The sequence below is a fragment of the Antedon mediterranea genome, chromosome 6, assembly GCF_964355755.1.
Source record: "Antedon mediterranea chromosome 6, ecAntMedi1.1, whole genome shotgun sequence".
Lineage (NCBI taxonomy): Eukaryota > Metazoa > Echinodermata > Crinoidea > Comatulida > Antedonidae > Antedon > Antedon mediterranea.
Window position 1 is genome coordinate 9,299,307 of NC_092675.1, and position 20,678 is coordinate 9,319,984.

The 20,678-nt window shown below is 37.1% G+C and overlaps 2 protein-coding genes across 2 annotated transcripts; both read right to left on the reverse strand.

The window, feature by feature from the left end:
* Nucleotides 1-3,711: 3,711 nt before the first annotated feature.
* LOC140051197 (juvenile hormone acid O-methyltransferase-like) lies at nucleotides 3,712-9,304 on the reverse strand. Its single transcript, XM_072096333.1, has 5 exons — nucleotides 9,240-9,304; nucleotides 8,619-8,856; nucleotides 5,766-6,091; nucleotides 5,514-5,652; nucleotides 3,712-5,052 (listed from the first exon to the last, which is right to left on the reverse strand). The coding sequence occupies exons 3-5, from the start codon at nucleotides 6,069-6,071 to the stop codon at nucleotides 4,886-4,888; spliced, it is 612 nt and encodes a 203-aa protein (XP_071952434.1). The 5' UTR covers nucleotides 6,072-6,091; nucleotides 8,619-8,856; nucleotides 9,240-9,304; the 3' UTR covers nucleotides 3,712-4,885.
* Nucleotides 9,305-9,477: 173 nt separating this feature from the next.
* On the reverse strand, nucleotides 9,478-15,900 carry LOC140051196 (uncharacterized). The gene is made up of 2 exons (XM_072096332.1): nucleotides 15,799-15,900; nucleotides 9,478-15,415 (listed from the first exon to the last, which is right to left on the reverse strand). The coding sequence occupies exon 2, from the start codon at nucleotides 15,157-15,159 to the stop codon at nucleotides 9,502-9,504; it is 5,658 nt and encodes a 1,885-aa protein (XP_071952433.1). The 5' UTR covers nucleotides 15,160-15,415; nucleotides 15,799-15,900; the 3' UTR covers nucleotides 9,478-9,501.
* Nucleotides 15,901-20,678: the final 4,778 nt, after the last annotated feature.

A 20,678-nucleotide genomic window follows, 5' to 3' on the forward strand; every position in this document is an offset into this window, starting at 1 on the left:
TCAATATCATCTTCGACAATTACCCCCTCCCTTGTGTGAAATCTTTGATCAAAGTCAAAAAAGCAAAAACCCTTAGAAATTCAACTAAAATGTGCATACCATTCTCCAGACTTGACGCTCGAAATGCCAACAAACATGGCAGTCATTTGATGAGTGTCGCTATACCAATTATTGTTTATCGAAAGTTGAAGACTGTCGATCAGATTTTAAAAATATGGCGCATACGGATGCACAACTTTTGAACAGTTTGGGCACTTTTGTAAAAGTAAAATTTGACACGATATGACTTGAATGAAAAAAAAACCAATCGTTACATGAACAACATGATGAGTGTATACACGAATCTATTTAGATACGCTAGGCCTATTATAAAAATATAAATAATTGATTATTAGATATATAATATAGCTTAGGACGTTAAGATATGCCTCGCACCTTTTTGAAATTGTACACTATATGCATCGCATGCCTCGCACTTTTGGAAATGATAAATGATGCCTCGCACAAAAAATATTTGGCGTGCCTCGCATACCTCGCTCCCCCGCACTTTGTCAACACTCAACTAAATGGACTGTGGCTTGATTGAGAATCGAAAAACATGTGCCTACTATTTTCTTTTTCCGTTCATCGATTCTCAACCAATCATTTGAATATTTGAACAATAGGTACATTTTATTTTGATATTATTTGTGTCTTTGATTTAAAATATTGCATCAACCTACCGAAAAAACGAAGAAAATTTTTAAAAGTTCACCAATTCTGTTCTAGGACATCGTATAATATGATGGGACATGCTTTGTTGTTGTTGACAAGCTACAGCCATTTTGCCTTTCACTTGGAAAACCGATCTAACTGTCAATCACCTCAGGTTGTCACGGAAACTCCAATCAAAAAGCATCATACTTTTTAGATCTCCAAAAATGGGCGGTCATAAACTGCAAACAGGGATTTCCTTCATCATGTTCATGAGGTGGCCAGCTGGAGAAGGTGTTAGTAATCTGGTTGTATTTCATTGAATAATTGATATTTCTGCTAATTTTCAACAGCATTTGATAGAAGACATGTGTACCTTTCCAACAATGTATTATTTGCCAAATAAAATATTAACATACTAATTTAAAAATGGCATTTAAAAATGATCAATTTTGAACTTTATTGTGCTGTGTGTGTGGGACACAGCTGGCTAAAGCCGAGGCGCGAAAAAGAGGAGAAAATACACAAAAACATTAGGCCTATATGGCCTCTATGCCTACTGAGTCGCTCACGATCGACATAGTGCTTCCGGTGGACAAATAGGGTTCATCCTGTTTTTTTTGTCCTTTTATACATCACTTGTGTTGGTCAATTTGAATGGTGGTGGTCACTATTACAATAGAGGAAAATTTTTCCCGTATCCCTACAAGGGAGTGCCCCACCAGAGGTGCTGACCGGTCGTGGGCGACCAATGTTTTTTTACTTTTTTTGGACATAATTGTTGTTGTATGTATGTAGATGCATTTAAATAATAGTCCCAAACTGACAAGCACTCGCTTCTTTTTGGTGTCCTGTTGGATGTAAAATTGTAAATTGTAAATAGGCCTAATTGAATATTGTAAATTGTAATAGGCCTAATTGAATATTGTAAATTGTAATAGGCTTAATTGAATATTGTAAATTGTAATAGGCCTAATTGAATATTGTAAATTGTAATAGGCCTAATTGAATATTGTAAATTGTAATAGGCCTAATTGAATATTGTAAATTGTAATAGGCCTAATTGAATATTGTAAATTGTAATAGGCCTAATTGAATATTGTAAATTGTAATAGGCCTAATTGAATATTGTAAATTGTAATAGGCCTAATTGAATATTGTAAATTGTATTAGACCTAATTGAATTATTGTAAATTGTAATAGGCCTAATTGAATATTGTAAATTGTAATAGGCCTAATTGAATATTGTAAATTGTAATAGGCCTAATTGAATATTGTAAATTGTAATAGGCCTAATTGAATATTGTAAATTGTAATAGGCCTAATTGAATATTGTAATAGGCCTAATTGAATATTGTAAATTGTAATAGGCCTAATTGAATATTGTAAATTGTAATAGACCTAATTGAATTATTGTAAATTATAATAGGCCTAATTGAATATTGTAAATTGTAATAGGCCTAATTGAATATTGTAAATTGTAATAGGCCTAATAGAAAGTCTGAATAAAGACTTACATACAAATCATACAAAGCACCAAACAATGTGAACATTTGGAAGTATAATTAAATTGTAACCATGGTATACAAGCACGATAGCATCTTTTTAAAACTAAAGTTACTAACCAATGAAATAAACGATTATAGTATAATTAAATTGTAACCAATGGTATATCAAGCACGATAGCATCTTTTTAAAACTAAAGTTACTAACCAATAAACGATTATAGTATTATTATAATTGTAACCATGGTATATCAAGCACGATAGCATCTTTTTAAAACTAAAGTTACTAACCAATAAACGATTATAGTATTATTATAATTTTAACCATGGTATATCAAGCAGGATAGCATCTTGTTAGTCGTGTGGACGCGACTCTATAGTTCACTATGTCGGTCGGTCTGTCTGTCGGTCCAGTATCACTATGCGTTTTAGCACGCGACTTATGGCTGTTGGCCTTGTTAAAACTAAAGTTACTAACCAATAAACGATTATAGTATAATTAAATTGTAACCAATGGTATATCAAGCACGATAGCATCTTTTTAAAACTAAAGTTACTAACCAATAAACGATTATAGTATTATTATTATTGTAACCATGGTATATCAAGCACGATAGCATCTTTTTAAAACTAAAGTTACTAACCAATAAACGATTATAGTATAATTAAATTGTAACCATGGTATATCAAGCACGATAGCATCTTTTTAAAACTAAAGTTACTAACCAATAAACGATTATAGTATTATTATAATTGTAACCATGGCATATCAAGCACGATAGCATCTTTTTAAACTAAAGTTACTAACCAATAAACGATTATAGTATTATTATAATTGTAACCATGGCATATCAAGCACGATAGCATCTTTTTAAAACTAAAGTTACTAACCAATAAACGATTACAGTATTATTATTGTAACCATGGCATATCAAGCACGATAGCATCTTTTTAAAACTAAAGTTACTAACCAATAAACGATTATAGTATTATTATAATTGTATTGAATAGGTTAATGATATGGGTAGATTAAAAAGTACTGCAATAATGATAGGCCTATAATAGAAAAACACAGAATGTAACAGGTTGTTAAAAAAAAGGTTTTATGTTCTGTTCTTGTTTTAATTGCATGTTGTTTTTCTCAATTAATAGCCCTATTTTGGTATCAATTAGTTTATAAAGGGCAATATGTTTTTCATATTTTACTTCCTTTGTAGAGCTCTCAGGAAGTCTAAAACATTTTATGTGTGTGACTAAATCGTATACTTGTTAAATAGTGTATTACCTGCACGTAGTATACACTTTTGAATGTAGATAAAGGTTCATTAAGTTTAAAAAAATAATAGAAAACGGAATGATTTTATGGATGTGTAATCATCAATACATTTTTTAAGTTCTTTGAAAAGTTTCGAGGATAAGTAGTCGGTTTTATGTGTGTCAGGTCAATAGCCTATAACGTGAACTGTTTACTATTCTATTATAGTTTACACACAACACAACTAAGCTTTTCCAGTTTATTCAGAGTATACATTTAACAATACATAATATTTATTTCTACTGATACTTTACAAGCAATGCTAAAACTACATATGACATCGCAGTGTGTTGTCACAGGAGCCAGTAAATCAAATGGTTGTTATGTATAGTATATCGGTAAGGATGTAAGTGACATCCGTTAGGTAAATTGTGGAATTTGGGGACAAAATAATTCTCCAGAATTATACCAGCCAAATGAGCGAATACTATGAGTAACATATGAATAGCGCCTGTGTTGAAGTTAGGTGTTGGATGATGCCGGGAATGGCTGGGTGGGAATATTAAAAAGTTTGTACAACTATTGAACGGCTAATTTAGCAATGAAGTGTGCTAGTATGCATCTAAGTAAACAACTAAAACACTCTGAATTCATCAATGGATATTTTAACAACTGTAGAAACTTTCAATTAGTGAAAATAGCATTATCTAGGCCTATATAAATTTTATGAACAATAGAGTGCACATATGCAGATATTACCGAAATAAGAACACAAAAATAAATGTAAAATTTGCTGCACCAAACATTCTCTGAAACAATTGTTATAAACTGCCTTCCCACTAAATTTAAATGCCAAACTTATATATTTATGAATCTCGGTTGGGGTTACTTTTTTCTAATTCTCACATATAAACACATATTTCGCGAGTACTTTAAAAATGATGCCCTGTAATAGTAATTCAATTCTTTATTATTACAAAAAAAAACCAAATTTGATCAAATTGACATCAAAAAAACTAATAAACAACTTAAACAAAAACAATGAATTATGTCTCCTAAAAAAGGCGGAGTTAACATAATTGATAGCAGGAAAAATAATATCCAAATCATGGACGCCAATCAGAAAAATATTCGACAACAATTTCCAGTGAAAGCATTATTTTTAAATAGGCCATAAGTGCGCATCTTCGACTGATTATTGTTGATATAATTAAGCCAACAAACGTAAAATGGTTCATGTATCTGGTCATTGACCGTTCTTTTAAACTGAGAGGCACAAAAATTGTATGTTTTGTCCAGACGTAACCTACTGTAAATGGCAAAAATTAAGTAGAGAATCTATACCACTTACTAAGTAAATACAGAGTTACTTTTGCAATTGCAAGTTTCTGTTATCAAGCAATTATAATATATTTTCATTAGGAATTATCTATTAATTCTTCTTGGCCCACAAAAATAGTGTATCATGTCGCAGGTATTTATTTCCTCGATTGTTGACGGGAAAGTTCTTGAAGCACCATTCCGAAGCATCTTCAAACATTTCTGATCGATACTGCTCAGGCACATACTTTATTTGATCAATAATTGTACTTACATATCCTGAAATATCATACAATGAATGTTTATATGAGTGGAATGGTACAAATAATTCACCAAACGAGAGTTCAATGTTTGTTATTGTTAAAATAGGCGGCGCTGTTTGACTTTACGTTCAGAATTACAGTAATGATCTTAATTTTTTGTGTACCCGAAAAATAGAGGAAAAAGTGTTATTTAACGGTAGTGCGTACTATTTGCACGCCATGTGACCCACAATCGTGCAATCAAATGACAGGAATTTATATTGGTGTTAACTGTTATAAAAATAAATTTATAAGTGTACCCATAGGGCTGGTTGGCCTATTCCTTTCGTTCCGGTGTCATCATCTCCACCCTTACGTTTGATCCGAATTTTAAATATGAAATTTGGGGCCAATATGTGAACCCTTTGAAACAAAATGAAGTGAATATCAAATGTTTATACACTAAATCAATGGTTCATGTCCATGACATATGCTTACCTTGTAATTCATCTTTACTAAAGATATCTAATTCCTCACAGGGTGTATGCAAGTGCCCTTTGACCTCATCAAAGCCTACCGATTTTAACAACTGCATGTTTTCTTCTAGAGTTAGTGGGTAATATTTATTCTCGTACCCCTTCAAGATGAAAAAATGTATTATGTTTTATTTTTCCTTTGTCTCTTGTCGTGACTAGATGAATAATAATTTAGAAAATCTCAATTACAGTATATTATATTTTATTACTGTACCTCAAGATGATTCTTCCATTTGATATGATTTTTCAAGTAATACGGAAGTTCATCATCATTGTGGCCTCGCATTTGATTCATAGTACCACCACAAAGAATAAAACACTCTCCACCTTTGCTTAGGCAGTTGTATACATTCTGCAAAGCCTGTCTTTTGTCTTTTACCCAATGCAGTACATAAACAGAAACGATCTTGCTAAATTCGCCTTTCCAGTTTGGGTGTGTCGCCAGCAGGCAGTTTGAGATATCTGCAGTTTCATACGATATATTTGCAGCTTGATGTTTCTGTTTTGCAACATCTATCATTTCTGTTGAAATGTCAAAACCTAAAATGAAAAGAATTAAACAGCAAATAATTATTTATGTAATTTATTTAATTATAAAAGAATTGAAGAAGTGGCACCGCATCGCGACGTCTTTGTTCTTAAGTTTTAATTCTAGCTCAGACCAAGGATATTTAACCGCTGAGCTCGACTTGTCAAGATAGGCTATCGTAACATACTTTGATCTTCGGTATAGGCTTCGACGAATTCGCACAAAGCCGAGACATTCTAGGCTATGTACACCATACGTTAAGTTTTTATTACTTTTTAATTAGGTGATCATTTTATTCTAAATGATCACTATTGTTATTGTATGAAATTTTTGTTCTTTTTTATTTCTTTCTGTACATATTTTGTGTAACAAATATCTCAAAAAGTTTAATGTCAATGATTACTAAAATTTCACAATGTCTTTCAAATACTTTAACTTAGTTCTAATAAGCTTTTCAGCGTGATCACTCAACCGTGACATCATTTATACCCCATTTTGTGAAATCACATTATCAATCATATTATCTCAATAATTCATTATCACATATTAATGAAATTCACTACACAGAAACTTCAAGTGAAGGGTAAAATATTAGCAAATAAAAACGCACGTGCACGTATGGCTATGCGCGTGAAATCGCGCGTTAAAAATTTAAAAAGCTCAAAATTACGTTTTGATCAATTTAGAGCATGAATAAGGCCATTTGCGTGTTTCAAAAAATTAATTAATTTTGCGCGCGCGATACCTAAAAAGCGTAAAAAATACAATTTATTTACAAATCGCATTCTACTCACAATCCTTAGTACATTCACCAAATTTGAGTCAGTTCCGACTTGGAATAACGCTATACGAGCGGTTAAAAATGACAAAATGCGCAAATAAATTGCATCAAAGTGCTAAAAATGGTGAAAAATAAGGCATTTTTAAAATGAAATAATTCTTTAGAATGCACGATGACCCCCAATTTTTTTAGCTTATTCTGGAAGCCATTGAGTTGTAGATATGAATTCATGTACACATTTTAAGTACAAAATGTTGTGACGCATCAAATGGCCACTTGAATTTTTTTTAAAGTTATTTTTATCTTTCGTCATATTTTATCACATTCAATAGAACGTATCTCTGTTATTTTGTACCCGATTTTCGCTCAAATTTTAGTATGTGATTGCTCAATTAATTGACTTTCTCATGACTTGCCACTATTTTATTTTGATGACGTCATCACGCGTAAAAACTTGAATAACGTAGGTCGTGTAATTTCACCTTCGCCGTAAATTTGAATATCTGAAAGCTGATGAAATGTAGATATGAATTCATATAAAAATCAAGCCTATCGGATGTTGTGACGTTAACATATGGCCAGTTGAAGTTAAAAAGTATTTCTTTAATCTTTTTCGTCACAGTTATACAAATTTCAAAGAGCGCGCACAGCACTTCTACGTGCCAAATTCTCTTCCAATTCTTATATTTATTTGCTCAATTCATTATCTTTCGAAATTGTCATCTTCGAGTTTATTTTGATAATTCCATCATACCAAAAAAATTAGAACACTGTGTGTCCCGTAATTTCACCTATGCTACATTGTATATAAATATACATTATACTGTACATATTGTATATGGCATATAATAGGCACAACTCAGCACTAAAAGCGTATAATAGGATGGCATACATAAACATTTTCTGATCGTATGTTAACATACGTGCATGTAAAAAAAAAATTAATTTCAGTAAAATGATAAAAATGATCACCTATAATTCGTCAAAGTGACGAATTAAATTCTAGTTGTATTTTAGTACTTTGAAAGGTCCTATGTGTATGAATGTTTGAATATGAAGTTTCAATAGGCATCTAATTTTTAAATTTGTTTTGATCGAATTAAACACAATATTTCAGTTTTGATTGTTATTTTAAGTTTTCACGCTGCTGCTCTAGCCCGCTACGTCCCATTAGGACTACTCAATCAGAAGCTAAAGCAAGCAGCAGTTATAGTTCTAAGGACGACAGTTTTGCGAAAATGCTACAGTAGACCCAAAAAACGTCTGGGAAAAGAGTCTATTAGGACATGTCATGCTAAAATTACAAATCCCAAAGCATTTCTGGTATATTCACTGTTAGAGATTCATTGAATTATTATCGAAACAGTCCATTAAAGTTTGTGTTTGTAATAGGATACTTCACACTTGAAATATCTAGGGTGATGAAGTGACCCCCAGACTTGACCTTAGCTATAACTAAAGTGACAGAAATTGAGTATTCACTTCTGTAACAAAAAAATAATATTTATTCACATATAAAAAGAGAAAAGAAACCCCAAAACCATTGTCTGACAGACAATTTAAGTATTTGTTGAGGTAAAATAACTATTATGTGACAATAAAATGACACATTCGAAAACATTTTAAATAAAAAATATTTTTCAATAACCGAGCAGCGTTTTTTGTAAGAAATATTTCTTGTTTATTTCTTTTTTCGTGAATTGAAATTATGCTTACCGTTAACTTTAAAATTCATAAAATCAGATGTTTATACTCACTATATTGTTGTAACAGCCTCTACTGTTGGGCGTAGGTTTTCACTTGAACAATCAAATAAACAATCTCAGACAACTTGTAACGCATCAATTTAAACACTTTATTCAACTCTCAATGGCGATGGCCATGGCAACTTGCCGATGTGATGAAGATCACGATAATGACGCTGATGATGATCAGCTATTGAATAAAGACTGACTTTACTGATGATGATAATGATGATGATGATGATGGTTTCAACTAGAAACAAAAGATAATAACATGTTTGTATTATAACAAGCATTTACGTTTAAATAACTCTTACGGAGCTCCAAACATAACAATAACACTTCCGTGTAAATAGCTCTTGAATAGAGCCGTGCTCAATCAAGCGGAACGAGCACCGTCCGCATCACACTGGATTTCATCCCATGACAACCGCGGGAGAATTGCGAACGTTACAACATTATAAAACAAGCATGAACATGCTTTCAATCTTGGCCACAGATAGGCCTACACTCCACGCACCATTTAGACGGCGTTCGGAGTCAAATTTAACTATAATATAACTTCAATCAACTACTGCATTAATCATAATTTCTTATTATTATCACAATATTATTCATTAGATGATTAAAACTTACGTTTGTGTCTCTTCTAGATAGACCTACGCATAGAACACATTATCTTTGTGAGCGGACATATTAGACAACCTTTAATTATAGAGGGCGCTAAACTAAAAATGAGCCGTAACATCCCGGCCCCTTAAAGGCAATTAAATCGAGCCTTTACTATATATACATATGTTACGGGTAACGACAAACAATAAAGGTAATAAGTCTCTTATTAAGTTCACATAAGCCAAATCCAAATATATCACTGGCAAACATCACACAATGTGCATGTCTAATCATTTCCGTTGACTTCTAGAAGTATGATCTTAGTGATTGGTCTTACTAGAGTTCCAACCGACGTTTTCAATCTCACAGAACGCACCATTCCATCTGAATCATTCTGGAGCACCTCTATCACTTGAGCAAGCGGCCACGAGCATCGTGGAACCGATGGGTCATGAACCAAAACAATGTCGCCAATCGCAACATTCTGCTGTTTTTTACACCATTTCTGTCGCTCTTGAAGTGCAGGCAAATATTCCCGGAGCCAGCGACGCCAGAAAACATCTGCGAGATACTGAGTTTGGCGCCAGCGCCTTCTCACGTAGCAATCGTCTGCAACAAATCGTCCTGGTGGAAGGCTGGGACCTGCTCGCAATAGTAAAAGATGATTCGGTGTTAATGCCTCATTGTCTTTTGGATCATCTGACACCTTTGTTATTGGTCTCCCATTCACTATCGTTTCGACTTCACAGAACAGCATCTGCAATGTTTCATCGTTGATTGTTTGTTCTTCCATCAGCGAGCTGAGCACCTTGCGTACTGTGCGAATGCATCTTTCCCAAACCCCACCTTGATGGGAAGCTGCCGGAGGATTGAATTTCCATTCCACGTGATTCTGCGAGAGGTATTGGTGTATCTGTCCTTGATTCCAATCATTAATGGCCGATCGAAGCTCCTTTTGCCCCATAATAAAATTTCCTCCATTGTCAGACCGGATATGCTTTGGTACGCCTCTCCTAGCAACAAAACGTCGATAAGCATTTAAGAATGAGTTTGTGTCCAATGATGACGCGACCTCCAGATGCACTGCTCTGATTGATAAGCAGGTAAAAATCACTCCATATCTTTTCAGCACTGATCTAGCATTTTTAACCTTAAATGGTCCAAAGCAATCAATCCCCACAAAGGTAAAAGGCGGGTGCGCTGGTGTAACTCTCTCGGCTGGCAGATCAGCCATTTTTTGATGTGCTGTTGGAGCATTTCTTCTTCTGCATTGAACGCATTTCCTACTGATCCCTTTGATCATTGTTCGTCCTCCTACTGGCCAGTAGATTTGCCTCAGCTCAGATAGGACATGATTGACGCCCGAGTGCCCAGTACAGTTGTGGTAGTGTCTTAAGATGAGTATAGTCAGATCACTGGACCTTGGTAGTATAATCTGATGTTTCAGATCTCCACTAACATCGGCCATACTCAGTCGACCTCCAACCTTCAATACACCATTTTCTAATTTCGGGTCCAACCTAATTAGTGGACTAGTTGACTTTATTGTCTTGCCTGTCTCTAAGCTTCTGAATTCCTCAGGATACGAACGCTTCTGGGCACGTCTGATGAGTACCAGTTCTGCTTCCTTCAGTTCATCCACTGAGAGAGGTTCCACAACTTGATTGCTTGTCCTCTTCTGTACTGTCGTTTTCTTGTGTTTAACATTCTTTAAGTTATTCGTGAATCGTAGCACCCAGCCAGTAACTCTTGACAGTGTCTTCCAACTTGAAAACTGTGAAGTTATTTCATCCAGAGTGGTGTTGATTTCGGCCACAACTAACGCTGTTACGCCCTTCACTTCGGGGTCATTCATTCTGAGGGCGAGATCGTCTGGCATCTCTGGCCACTTGGAATCATTTTGTGTGAGGAATTTTGGACCGCAATACCACATTTCACTCGTCATCATTTCCTCTGCCGTCATCCCACGGGAAGCTAGGTCGGCCGGATTTTCAGCTGAATTCAGAAACCTCCATTGGTCCTTGTTTGTCCTACTAAGGATTGCCGAAACTCGATTTCCCACGTATGTTTTGAACCTGGTTTCATCGTTGCTCAGATATCTGAGCACACACGTGCTGTCGGTCCAACACACGGACTGGTCAATTTTAATTTCCTTAAGCTCTTCTCTTATCATTGTGTCCAAGCGTGCTGCTAACAGTGCAGCCTGCAACTCCAGTCTGGGAATTGTTTGAGCTTTAAGAGGAGCCAATCTGGACTTTGCTGCAACAAGGGTGCGGTTTACGTTTCCAGATTCATCCTTCTGGTAGAGATATGATGCTGCTCCGTAACTTGTGGATGATGCATCTCCAAAGCTATGCAGTTCACGACGCACTACGGTCCCAAACTCTGCAGATTTGTAGCATCGTCGAATTCGAATAGTCTCCAACTTCTTCAGATCAAAAAGCCACTGTTGCCATCTAGTCTCATATTCAATTGAGATTGTTGAATCCCAATCATAACCAAGTCGACAGAGCTCCTGCATTAATAACTTTGCCTTGAGGATAAACGGTGATACCAGCCCTAACGGGTCAAATACAGACGAAACAACTGACAGTATACCCCTTCGAGTCGCAGGCTTTGTTGTTGGAGATATGGTATATCCCAAGCTATCTTCACTGACAAACCAGCGAACACCCAAGGCACGTTGCTGGTTTCCACCACATAAAGAAACTGAGTTTGAATCTCCCTTATCTCTCAGCGTGCTCACTAGTTTTCTCGAGTTTGAAACCCATTTCGTGAGGTTAAAGCCTCCTCTTGCCAGTAACTGTTTTACTTGAATGGCTATATCAATAGCACACTGTTCGTCGTCTGTCGCATATAGAAGATCGTCAACATAAAAATGCCTATCTGCTATCTGCGTGATTATTGGATCGTAGTCCTTTCCATGGTCCTTTATCGTTTTCTTCAACGCAAAGTTGGCGCAACTCGGAGATGATCGGCCACCAAACAGGTGCACTAGCATCTGGTATTCCTGTGGTGCCTTCTTCAGATCTCCCATTTCCCACCACAAGTAGCGGAGAAAGTCTGAGTCCTGTTCCTTTACCTTGACCTGGTAAAACATTTTCTCAATATCGGCACAAAAGGCAACTGGAGAGCTACGGAATCTCATTAAAACTCCAACTAATGAATTGGTAAGGTCTGGTCCTTGGTTTAACTTGTCATTTAGGCATACTCCGTGAAACTTGGCAGAGCAGTCGAACACAACCCTTAGCTTTCCCGGTTTCTGCGGGTGTAAAACTGGGTGGTGCGGAAGATACCATTTTGGAATTGATCCATCGATGACCTCCGAAACCTTCCTGGAATATCCCTTGTCCACTAACGTTTCCATAAATTCTGTGTACTTGCTGTGGGTGTCATTACTCCTTTCAAGGCGAGCCTGCAACGTTTTGAGTCGGCGTTCGGCCAATACACGATTGTTTGGTAATGTTGATGGGGAAGCCTTCCAAGGCATAGCAACATGGTAATGTCCATCCTTGTATGTCACAGATTCCTCCATACTTGTTAATGCCTGTATGTCACTCTGTGACATTGTCACCTGATCTGATTCGAGGTCATTGAACTCGATGCTGCAGAATTTTCTGAACTGCTCGTCTAGATTCCCAACGAAGCCGCATGTCTTGTTTTCTTGCCAAGAACTCAAAGGGCCATTTACCACCCAGCCAAACAGAGTTCGAGTGGCATATGGACCGCCATTTTGCATGGCTCGCACTTCATAAGGTTGGTGTACCTCCGGTACATCTTGACCAATTAATAACTCTATTTCTGCAGTGATAGACGGAATATATATTCCTTGCAGGTGAGGCCACCTATCAACTTCTGCCTGGCTTGCAATAGTGTTTGTTGACACTGGTATGGATTGTCTGGTATATACTCTTGGAATCTTTACTTGACTTGATCCATATAGATTTGCCACTTCTAGAGATATTGTTGTCGATTTAGTGACAGATTGACCATCCATTGTCATAAGGTTAAGGTCAACGCCTTTGCCCTTGACACCTAACTTCTGCGCAAGTGCTTCTGTACAAAATGTAATATTCGAGCCATTGTCTAGAAAAGCATAAGTTGAAATTATAGATTTTCCTCCCTCAGCCTTAACCTGGACTGGTACAACTGACAAGCCAATTCTTTGGTAGCTGCCTGCAACTGCCAATGACGTGGACGTGGCTGGTAACGAATGTGCTTGCGTCTCAGGAGGTGCTGCCTTTTGATTTTCAGCAGGCTGTGTTGTGGTATGCTCACCCTTTGGAGGAGAGACTGGATGTAAGAAGGATGAATGCTTTTCTGCACACATCTTACAAAAACTTGGTTTCGGACAAGACGATGCAAAGTGTCCCTTATTAAAACAATTCCAACAAAGCTTCTTTTCTCGTACGAATTTCCTTCTGCCATCCACAGACTTAGCCTTAAAACCAGGGCAACGCGACAGCCAGTGTTGCTCTTGACAATAATGACACGACATCTTGGGTTTGGCTGTGTCGGATGACTGAACGCTAAATGTGGTATTCGAGCGTTTGTTCTTTTGTAGCTCTGTGGTCTCACGAGATACCGGGGTTTTGCCATAAACCGGATCATTAAGCTTTTTGGCTTCTTTCTGTGTAAAGTCTACAATGTCACTGAAGCGTATGGGCCTTTGTTGATTTCGGTGAACCTCCACCACATTTCTCCAACGATCATGCAAGTATTGCGGAAGCTTCTCCATGGTCATCCTTATGTTTTCAGAGAATTCTAACACACCTAGACTCCCAACGCAGAGTGTAGCAGCCTTACATTCCATAAGGAACACTGAAAACTCATCTAGGGCCTTTGGATCATTTGCCTTGATGGGTGCCCAAGATAGCAGCTTTTTTATATATGAGTTTGCGATCACTTCTGGATCCCCGTAACGTCTTTTCAACTCTTTCATTGCAGCTGGATAACCAACTTCCGCTTCCAAGTAGGAGTATCCAATAACAATTTGTTGAGCCTCTCCTGTAGTGAATTGTTCTAAATATGCCATTCTGTCATCGTTGGTGCAGCCACTTTCTATTCGTGTTTTGAATTGTCGCATGAATTTGTTAAAGTCCATACAATTTCCATTAAACTTCTTTATTTCTAATTTGGGCTTCCTCATTTCTACTATGGCGTCGTTAACTCTTTTCTCTGGTTTTTTAGCAGCGGGTTGCTTGACCTTGTTAACCTTGGGTGACACTGCAACTGAAGGTATCCTTGCAGTTTGCTTCACGGAGGACTGGTCATCGCCTGACGATGGCCCACTCAAACTGCTTGCTTCTTCTTCCTCCAAATCTTGACTAAGAGAAATTTCTTCAGCTTCCAGTTCTTCTAGCATCTCTTGTCTGGCCTCTGACCTTGCCATTTCCTTATCTAAAGCATTTCTCTCTTTCTCTTGCTCTAGTTCGATTTCCAACAGTTTGACTTTCTTCTCACTTTCCTGTTTTTCTTTCAGAATCCGACTCTGCTTCTTCAATTCTTCTAACCGCTTCAATTCTTCCTGTCTTCTAGCCACAGATCCCATACTACTACGAGACTTGGATGTCTTTGCCTTCCTTGCCACAGGCTGTACTACTTCCTTACTCAAGAACCACTTTTCTGCTTCCGACTTTCTATTTTCTGCATAAACAGTTTTTTCACAAAACCAATCATTGTCATGATCTTGCAGGGCATCTTCATTAAGTGTGTTGCAATATTGGTCATTAGCCAGGATGAATGCTTCATAAGAAGTCATCCACTTTGTGTATCGTAATCTTGCTTCCGTCACTGGCGGATTCTCATTCATATAGTTTCTCAGCTCCTCCGAACTCCTCTGTAGGTTCTTCCAGGCTATACCAAGAGCTTTATACTTCATTTCGGTTGCATATTCTTGTCTCTTGATAGTGGACTTGCGTTCTCGTTCATCTGATAACGCCATCGTACTTTAGAATATAAACTTGAAACTGTAACAGCCTCTACTGTTGGGCGTAGGTTTTCACTTGAACAATCAAATAAACAATCTCAGACAACTTGTAACGCATCAATTTAAACACTTTATTCAACTCTCAATGGCGATGGCCATGGCAACTTGCCGATGTGATGAAGATCACGATAATGACGCTGATGATGATCAGCTATTGAATAAAGACTGACTTTACTGATGATGATAATGATGATGATGATGATGGTTTCAACTAGAAACAAAAGATAATAACATGTTTGTATTATAACAAGCATTTACGTTTAAATAACTCTTACGGAGCTCCAAACATAACAATAACACTTCCGTGTAAATAGCTCTTGAATAGAGCCGTGCTCAATCAAGCGGAACGACCACCGTCCGCATCACACTGGATTTCATCCCATGACAACCGCGGGAGAATTGCGAACGTTACAACATTATAAAACAAGCATGAACATGCTTTCAATCTTGGCCACAGATAGGCCTACACTCCACGCACCATTTAGACGGCGTTCGGAGTCAAATTTAACTATAATATAACTTCAATCAACTACTGCATTAATCATAATTTCTTATTATTATCACAATATTATTCATTAGATGATTAAAACTTACGTTTGTGTCTCTTCTAGATAGACCTACGCATAGAACACATTATCTTTGTGAGCGGACATATTAGACAACCTTTAATTATAGAGGGCGCTAAACTAAAAATGAGCCGTAACAATTGTTACGTTTCCCAAAAATTGCCTTTTATACATCCTACTTAATTCCGAGATTGATTATATTGAAAGTAGGAAAGGTTTTGGATTAAAGTTTAAGGCTATCAATACGTGTACGGACTATGGGTGTTAGCGTTTTGGTACCCACTGGTGTCTTTTAATAAACATTTTTTTGGCCAATCGGAAATCATCCAAGCGTTTCAGGGGTCGGGCACTGATCCTTTGATCTGGCCAAGCGAGTTAGTGAGTGAGTGGCCGAGCGGTTAAGACAGTGGAACCGTAATCACGTAGCCATAACATCGGCAGGGGTTCGAGGCTCACTCACTCCATGGTTCTGGTGGTAGAACGAGTCTTCTCGGATAAGGACTATAAACCGTAGGTCCAGTGTACACAACTTGCTCGTGTGCACTTTAAAGAACCTAGTACATCTTTTGAGACGAGTAGGGGGTTACCCCGGTGTACTAGTACATCACAGCCACTGATCACCAACTGGGCCCTCTGGGAGATCAGTCTTTGACTGAAGAGGTCACCCAGTATAAAGATAAAACAAACAAGCTAGCTCAGAGTCCTGTTCTTAGATTGCCTTGGTTTTACACACTGTAGATTGACTTTTGGTGGTCGTAATTGTCTGCTATCGATAGAAATATCTACAGTATTTGTTTCTATTATAATCTTCCTATTATTGTATTTGAATGTTCTCTATTCGATGACAAAATTAAAAGTTTATTCTGAAATTTTATTTTTTGGCAAGCCAATCCTAGTAAGTAAATCTGTTATTAATCAGGATGAGTGGAATTTAAATCGTTATAACCACCATTGTCACAATGTCTATGACACTAGGCCTGCACATTTAAATCTAATTATGAGGGGTTTGGGGTTGGTGGTGGTGGTCTAAGGTGGAGTACTCACATAAAGCGCGCATGTGTGCCACGGAGATTACTAGCACACCGCGCGCGCCTCATGTGTGTCCATAACAACACTGGTTTTATACTGTGACAACGAAACATAACAAACGTCAATTGATCTTTGAAAAGCAAGTATTATTGTGTTGCTCTCTTCAATAAAAAGATACTTATATACTGATACCGACTACATCATTTGTTTTATTTTGAAAATACAATGTCCACAACCATTACAAGGTGAGCAAGACTTTTTTGAAAATCTAAAACTAAATATTTTGAGTCAGGGGGCTATACCCACAACCTTATAGATTTAAGGTCGTGGTTTTCGGACCATATAGACTAGGCTATGAATGAGGTAGGTGCCACCCGGAGAGGTAGAAATTCTGATATGACTTTTCTAGACCAGTTTTTTCTGGGGAATCCAAATATATTGGGTAAACGGGCGTGAGGGCGCTTTTTTCAAAATGGCTGCCAGTTACAGTAGACTATGATATCTTGGCAACCACTGGTCATAGAGAGGTGATTTTGGTGTCAAATTATTCGGAATGTACATGTTCCTATTTGATGTAATAGAACATTTTGTCAGAAAATGGCCGGAAATACCTCTATTGACCTTTGACCCAATATCTAACAGATATCATATCTCCGTAACTACTCGACACAGAAAGTTGTAATTGGTGTCAAACTCTCCAGAATATAGATGTTTATATTCAGACTAATACAACATTATCTGTAAAAATGACCGGAAATAACGTTACTGACCTTTGACCCAAAATGCAAGACATTTCTCCAATCTGATCACGTTAATCTTGTCAATTAATTCATTTTGTGCCAATTGGAGGTTGACATTCTCATATTATTTTCTGGACCAGTTTTTCATGTGCATTCCGAATATATGAGATAAATAAGCCATAACAAGGCCAAGAATTTAATTCTTTTACTACATACGCGCTTCCCTTTAGTGTTTCAGACTGTATGTCGTGTATTAATCTTCAAGATCGCTCACATCACAGCAATCTGAAAAGTCTTCATATTCATTATGTGTCTCAATCCATTTAGGCTCCATTTGTTCGTTCCATCCATTGTGTGTACTGTTGTTGACAAAATCATTGACGTCTGCTGATTGCCATTCTTTAGTAATGAAGTGTGCTCTAAGTATATGAAACTCATGTAATCTTGTTGTGTCTGGAAAACTTTCTGTTGAAGATATCATATCTTGCTTGATTTACACTTTTCCCCTTCACTCCATACAATAGTGAAACATACTCTTCAAATTCCTCATACAACTCTTTTGATGGAACATCTGACACTCCAAGGTTGCAGAATGTGTCAACAAATTTTGCTTTTGATATTCCAGAAGCTTCCAGCAGGTACGTTTTCCTTTCCGAAAGAAAGCGGAGTTATAATCGTTACCTGTGAAAGCATGGAATCCAATAAGGGATGATTTCTGCGCTTTTGTTAAATCAATGTCACTCAATTTCAGTACCTTTCGGTATTTCCCAGTGTTTGTATCAATAATTACCCTCTGCCCATCATCTATGAAATGAGATAGTGCAATGACTGGAATATCAATGTCTCCAGAATGGGAACGAATTATTGCTACGCCTTGATTGTTATTTGTTAAAGCATGCTTTGCATGCAGGATGACTTTCGTGTAGGCTTCTTCTTCCGGCTACTATTAAGCTCCGGAACCAATACAACATCTCAGTTAGTAACGTAGATGTATTCTTTGTACGATGAAAAGTAGATAACATCACTCCTCATATCTGTTAGAATGCTTTCTTTCTTTGACACTAGTACACAGCGAATAAGCTCAATCAATCTGGTCTTGTTCTCGCCGTTGGCAAGGAAATTGTTGAAATCACGGGCCAACTTTGATATTGTTGAGCTTACAATTACTTTTGGTGCAATACCGCGTCTGTTTCTCGCAGTGCTCGACCAGGATCCATAACATCATCTCACTTTATTTTCGAATAGTGGGAAGAAACTCGAAATCAAGGCAAATGGGAAAGTAAGAGTAATATAAGCTAATCGGGATGTTTTAGGAAAGCTTCTTGCCACCTCAACAAAGCATGGTAGAATAATTGACTTTAAGAAAGCCTTTGAGTATCCACTTACCCCTGTCCCGCTAAGCCTTGCTAATGCAGATGGGACAAGACGAACAACTCAGAAAAGTGTCCTAATGGAAATTCTCATCGAAAGTTCAACAGATGTTATAGATCCTGGTCGGGCACTGCCAGCAAAGGTTACTGTCATTGCCTATGTTGTTGACTTGATGGCATTAATCAGAACATTTACATCTTACCCTGATACGTACGAGCATCTTGTAGCAAAGGTTTTCAACAGCATCCCTAAAGGATACAAGCGTGTTGATATTGTTACCGATGCATACCTGCCAAAAAGCATTAAGTCTGTTGAGAGAAACATACGCAGTATTGCACCAAAAGTAATTGTAAGCTCAACAATATCAAAGTTGGCCCGTGATTTCAACAATTTCCTTGCCAACGGCGAGAACAAGACCAGATTGATTGAGCTTATTCGCTGTGTACTAGTGTCAAAGAAAGAAAGCATTCTAACAGATATGAGGAGTGATGTTATCTACTTTTCATCGTACACAGAATGCATCTACGTTACTAACTGAGATGTTGTATTGGTTCCGGAGCTTAATAGTAGCCGGAAGAAGAAGCCTACACGAAAGTCATACTGCATGCAAAGCATGCTTTAACAAATAACAATCAAGGCGTAGCAATAATTCGTTCCCATTCTGGAGACTTTGACATTCCAGTCATTTCACTATCTCATTTCATAGGGTGATGGGCAGAGGGTAATTATTGATACAAACACTGGGAAATACCGAAATGTGCTGAAATTGAGTGACATTGATTTAACAAAAGCGCAGAAATCATCCCTTATTGGATTCCATGCTTTCACAGGTAACGAGTATAACTCCGCTTTCGTTCGGAAAGGAAAACGTACCTGCTGGAAGCTTCTGGAATCAAAAGCAAAATGTGTTGACACATTCTGCAACCTTGGAGTGTCAGATGTTCCATCAAAAGAGTTGTATGAGGAACTTGAAGAGTATGTTTCACCATTGTATGGAGTGAAGGGGAAAAGTGTAAATCAAGCAAGATATGATATCTTCAACAGAAAGTTTTCCCGACACAACAAGATTACAGATATCATTACTGCCACTATGTCAGCAGACCCTTGAGTTTCATATACTTAGAGCAAACTTCACTACTAAAGAATGCCAATCAGCAGACGTCAATGATTTTGTCAACAACAGTACACACAATGGATGGAACGAACAAATGGAGCCTAAATGGATTGAGACAGTGATGCCCACTGATGTCCAGGAACTGTTTACACATAATGAATATGAAGACTTTTCAGATTGAAGTGATGTGAGCGATCTTGAAGATTAATACACGACATACAGACTGAAACACTAAAGAGAAGCATGTATGTAGTAAAAGAATTAAATTCTTGGCCTTGTTATGGCTTATTTATCTCATATTACTCGGATTGCACATGAAAAACTGGTCAAGAAAATAATATGAGAATGTCAACCTCCAATTGGCACAAAATGAATTAATTGACAGGATTAACGTGATCAGATAGGAGATGTCTTGCATTTTGGGTCAAAGGTCAGTAACGTTATTTCCGGTCATTTTTACAGATAATGTTCTATTAGTTTGAATATAAACATCTATATTCTGGAGAGTTTGACACCAATTACAACTTTCTGTGTCCAGTAGTTACGGAGATATGATATCTGTTAGATATTGGGTCAAAGGTCAATAGAGGTATTTCCGGCCATTTTCTGACAAAATTTTCTATTACATCAAATAGGAACATGTACATTCCAAAC

Coding starts and splice junctions, on each gene's coding strand:
- LOC140051197 (XM_072096333.1), bottom strand. CDS start 6,071: ATGATAGATGTTGCAAAACAGAAACATCAAGCTGCAAATATATCGTAT. Junction 5,653..5,765: donor AATGGAAGAATCATCTTGAG/GTACAGTAATAA, acceptor TTCATCTTGAAG/GGGTACGAGAATAAATATTA. Junction 5,053..5,513: donor TAGTAAAGATGAATTACAAG/GTAAGCATATGT, acceptor ATGATATTTCAG/GATATGTAAGTACAATTATT.
- LOC140051196 (XM_072096332.1), bottom strand. CDS start 15,159: ATGGCGTTATCAGATGAACGAGAACGCAAGTCCACTATCAAGAGACAA.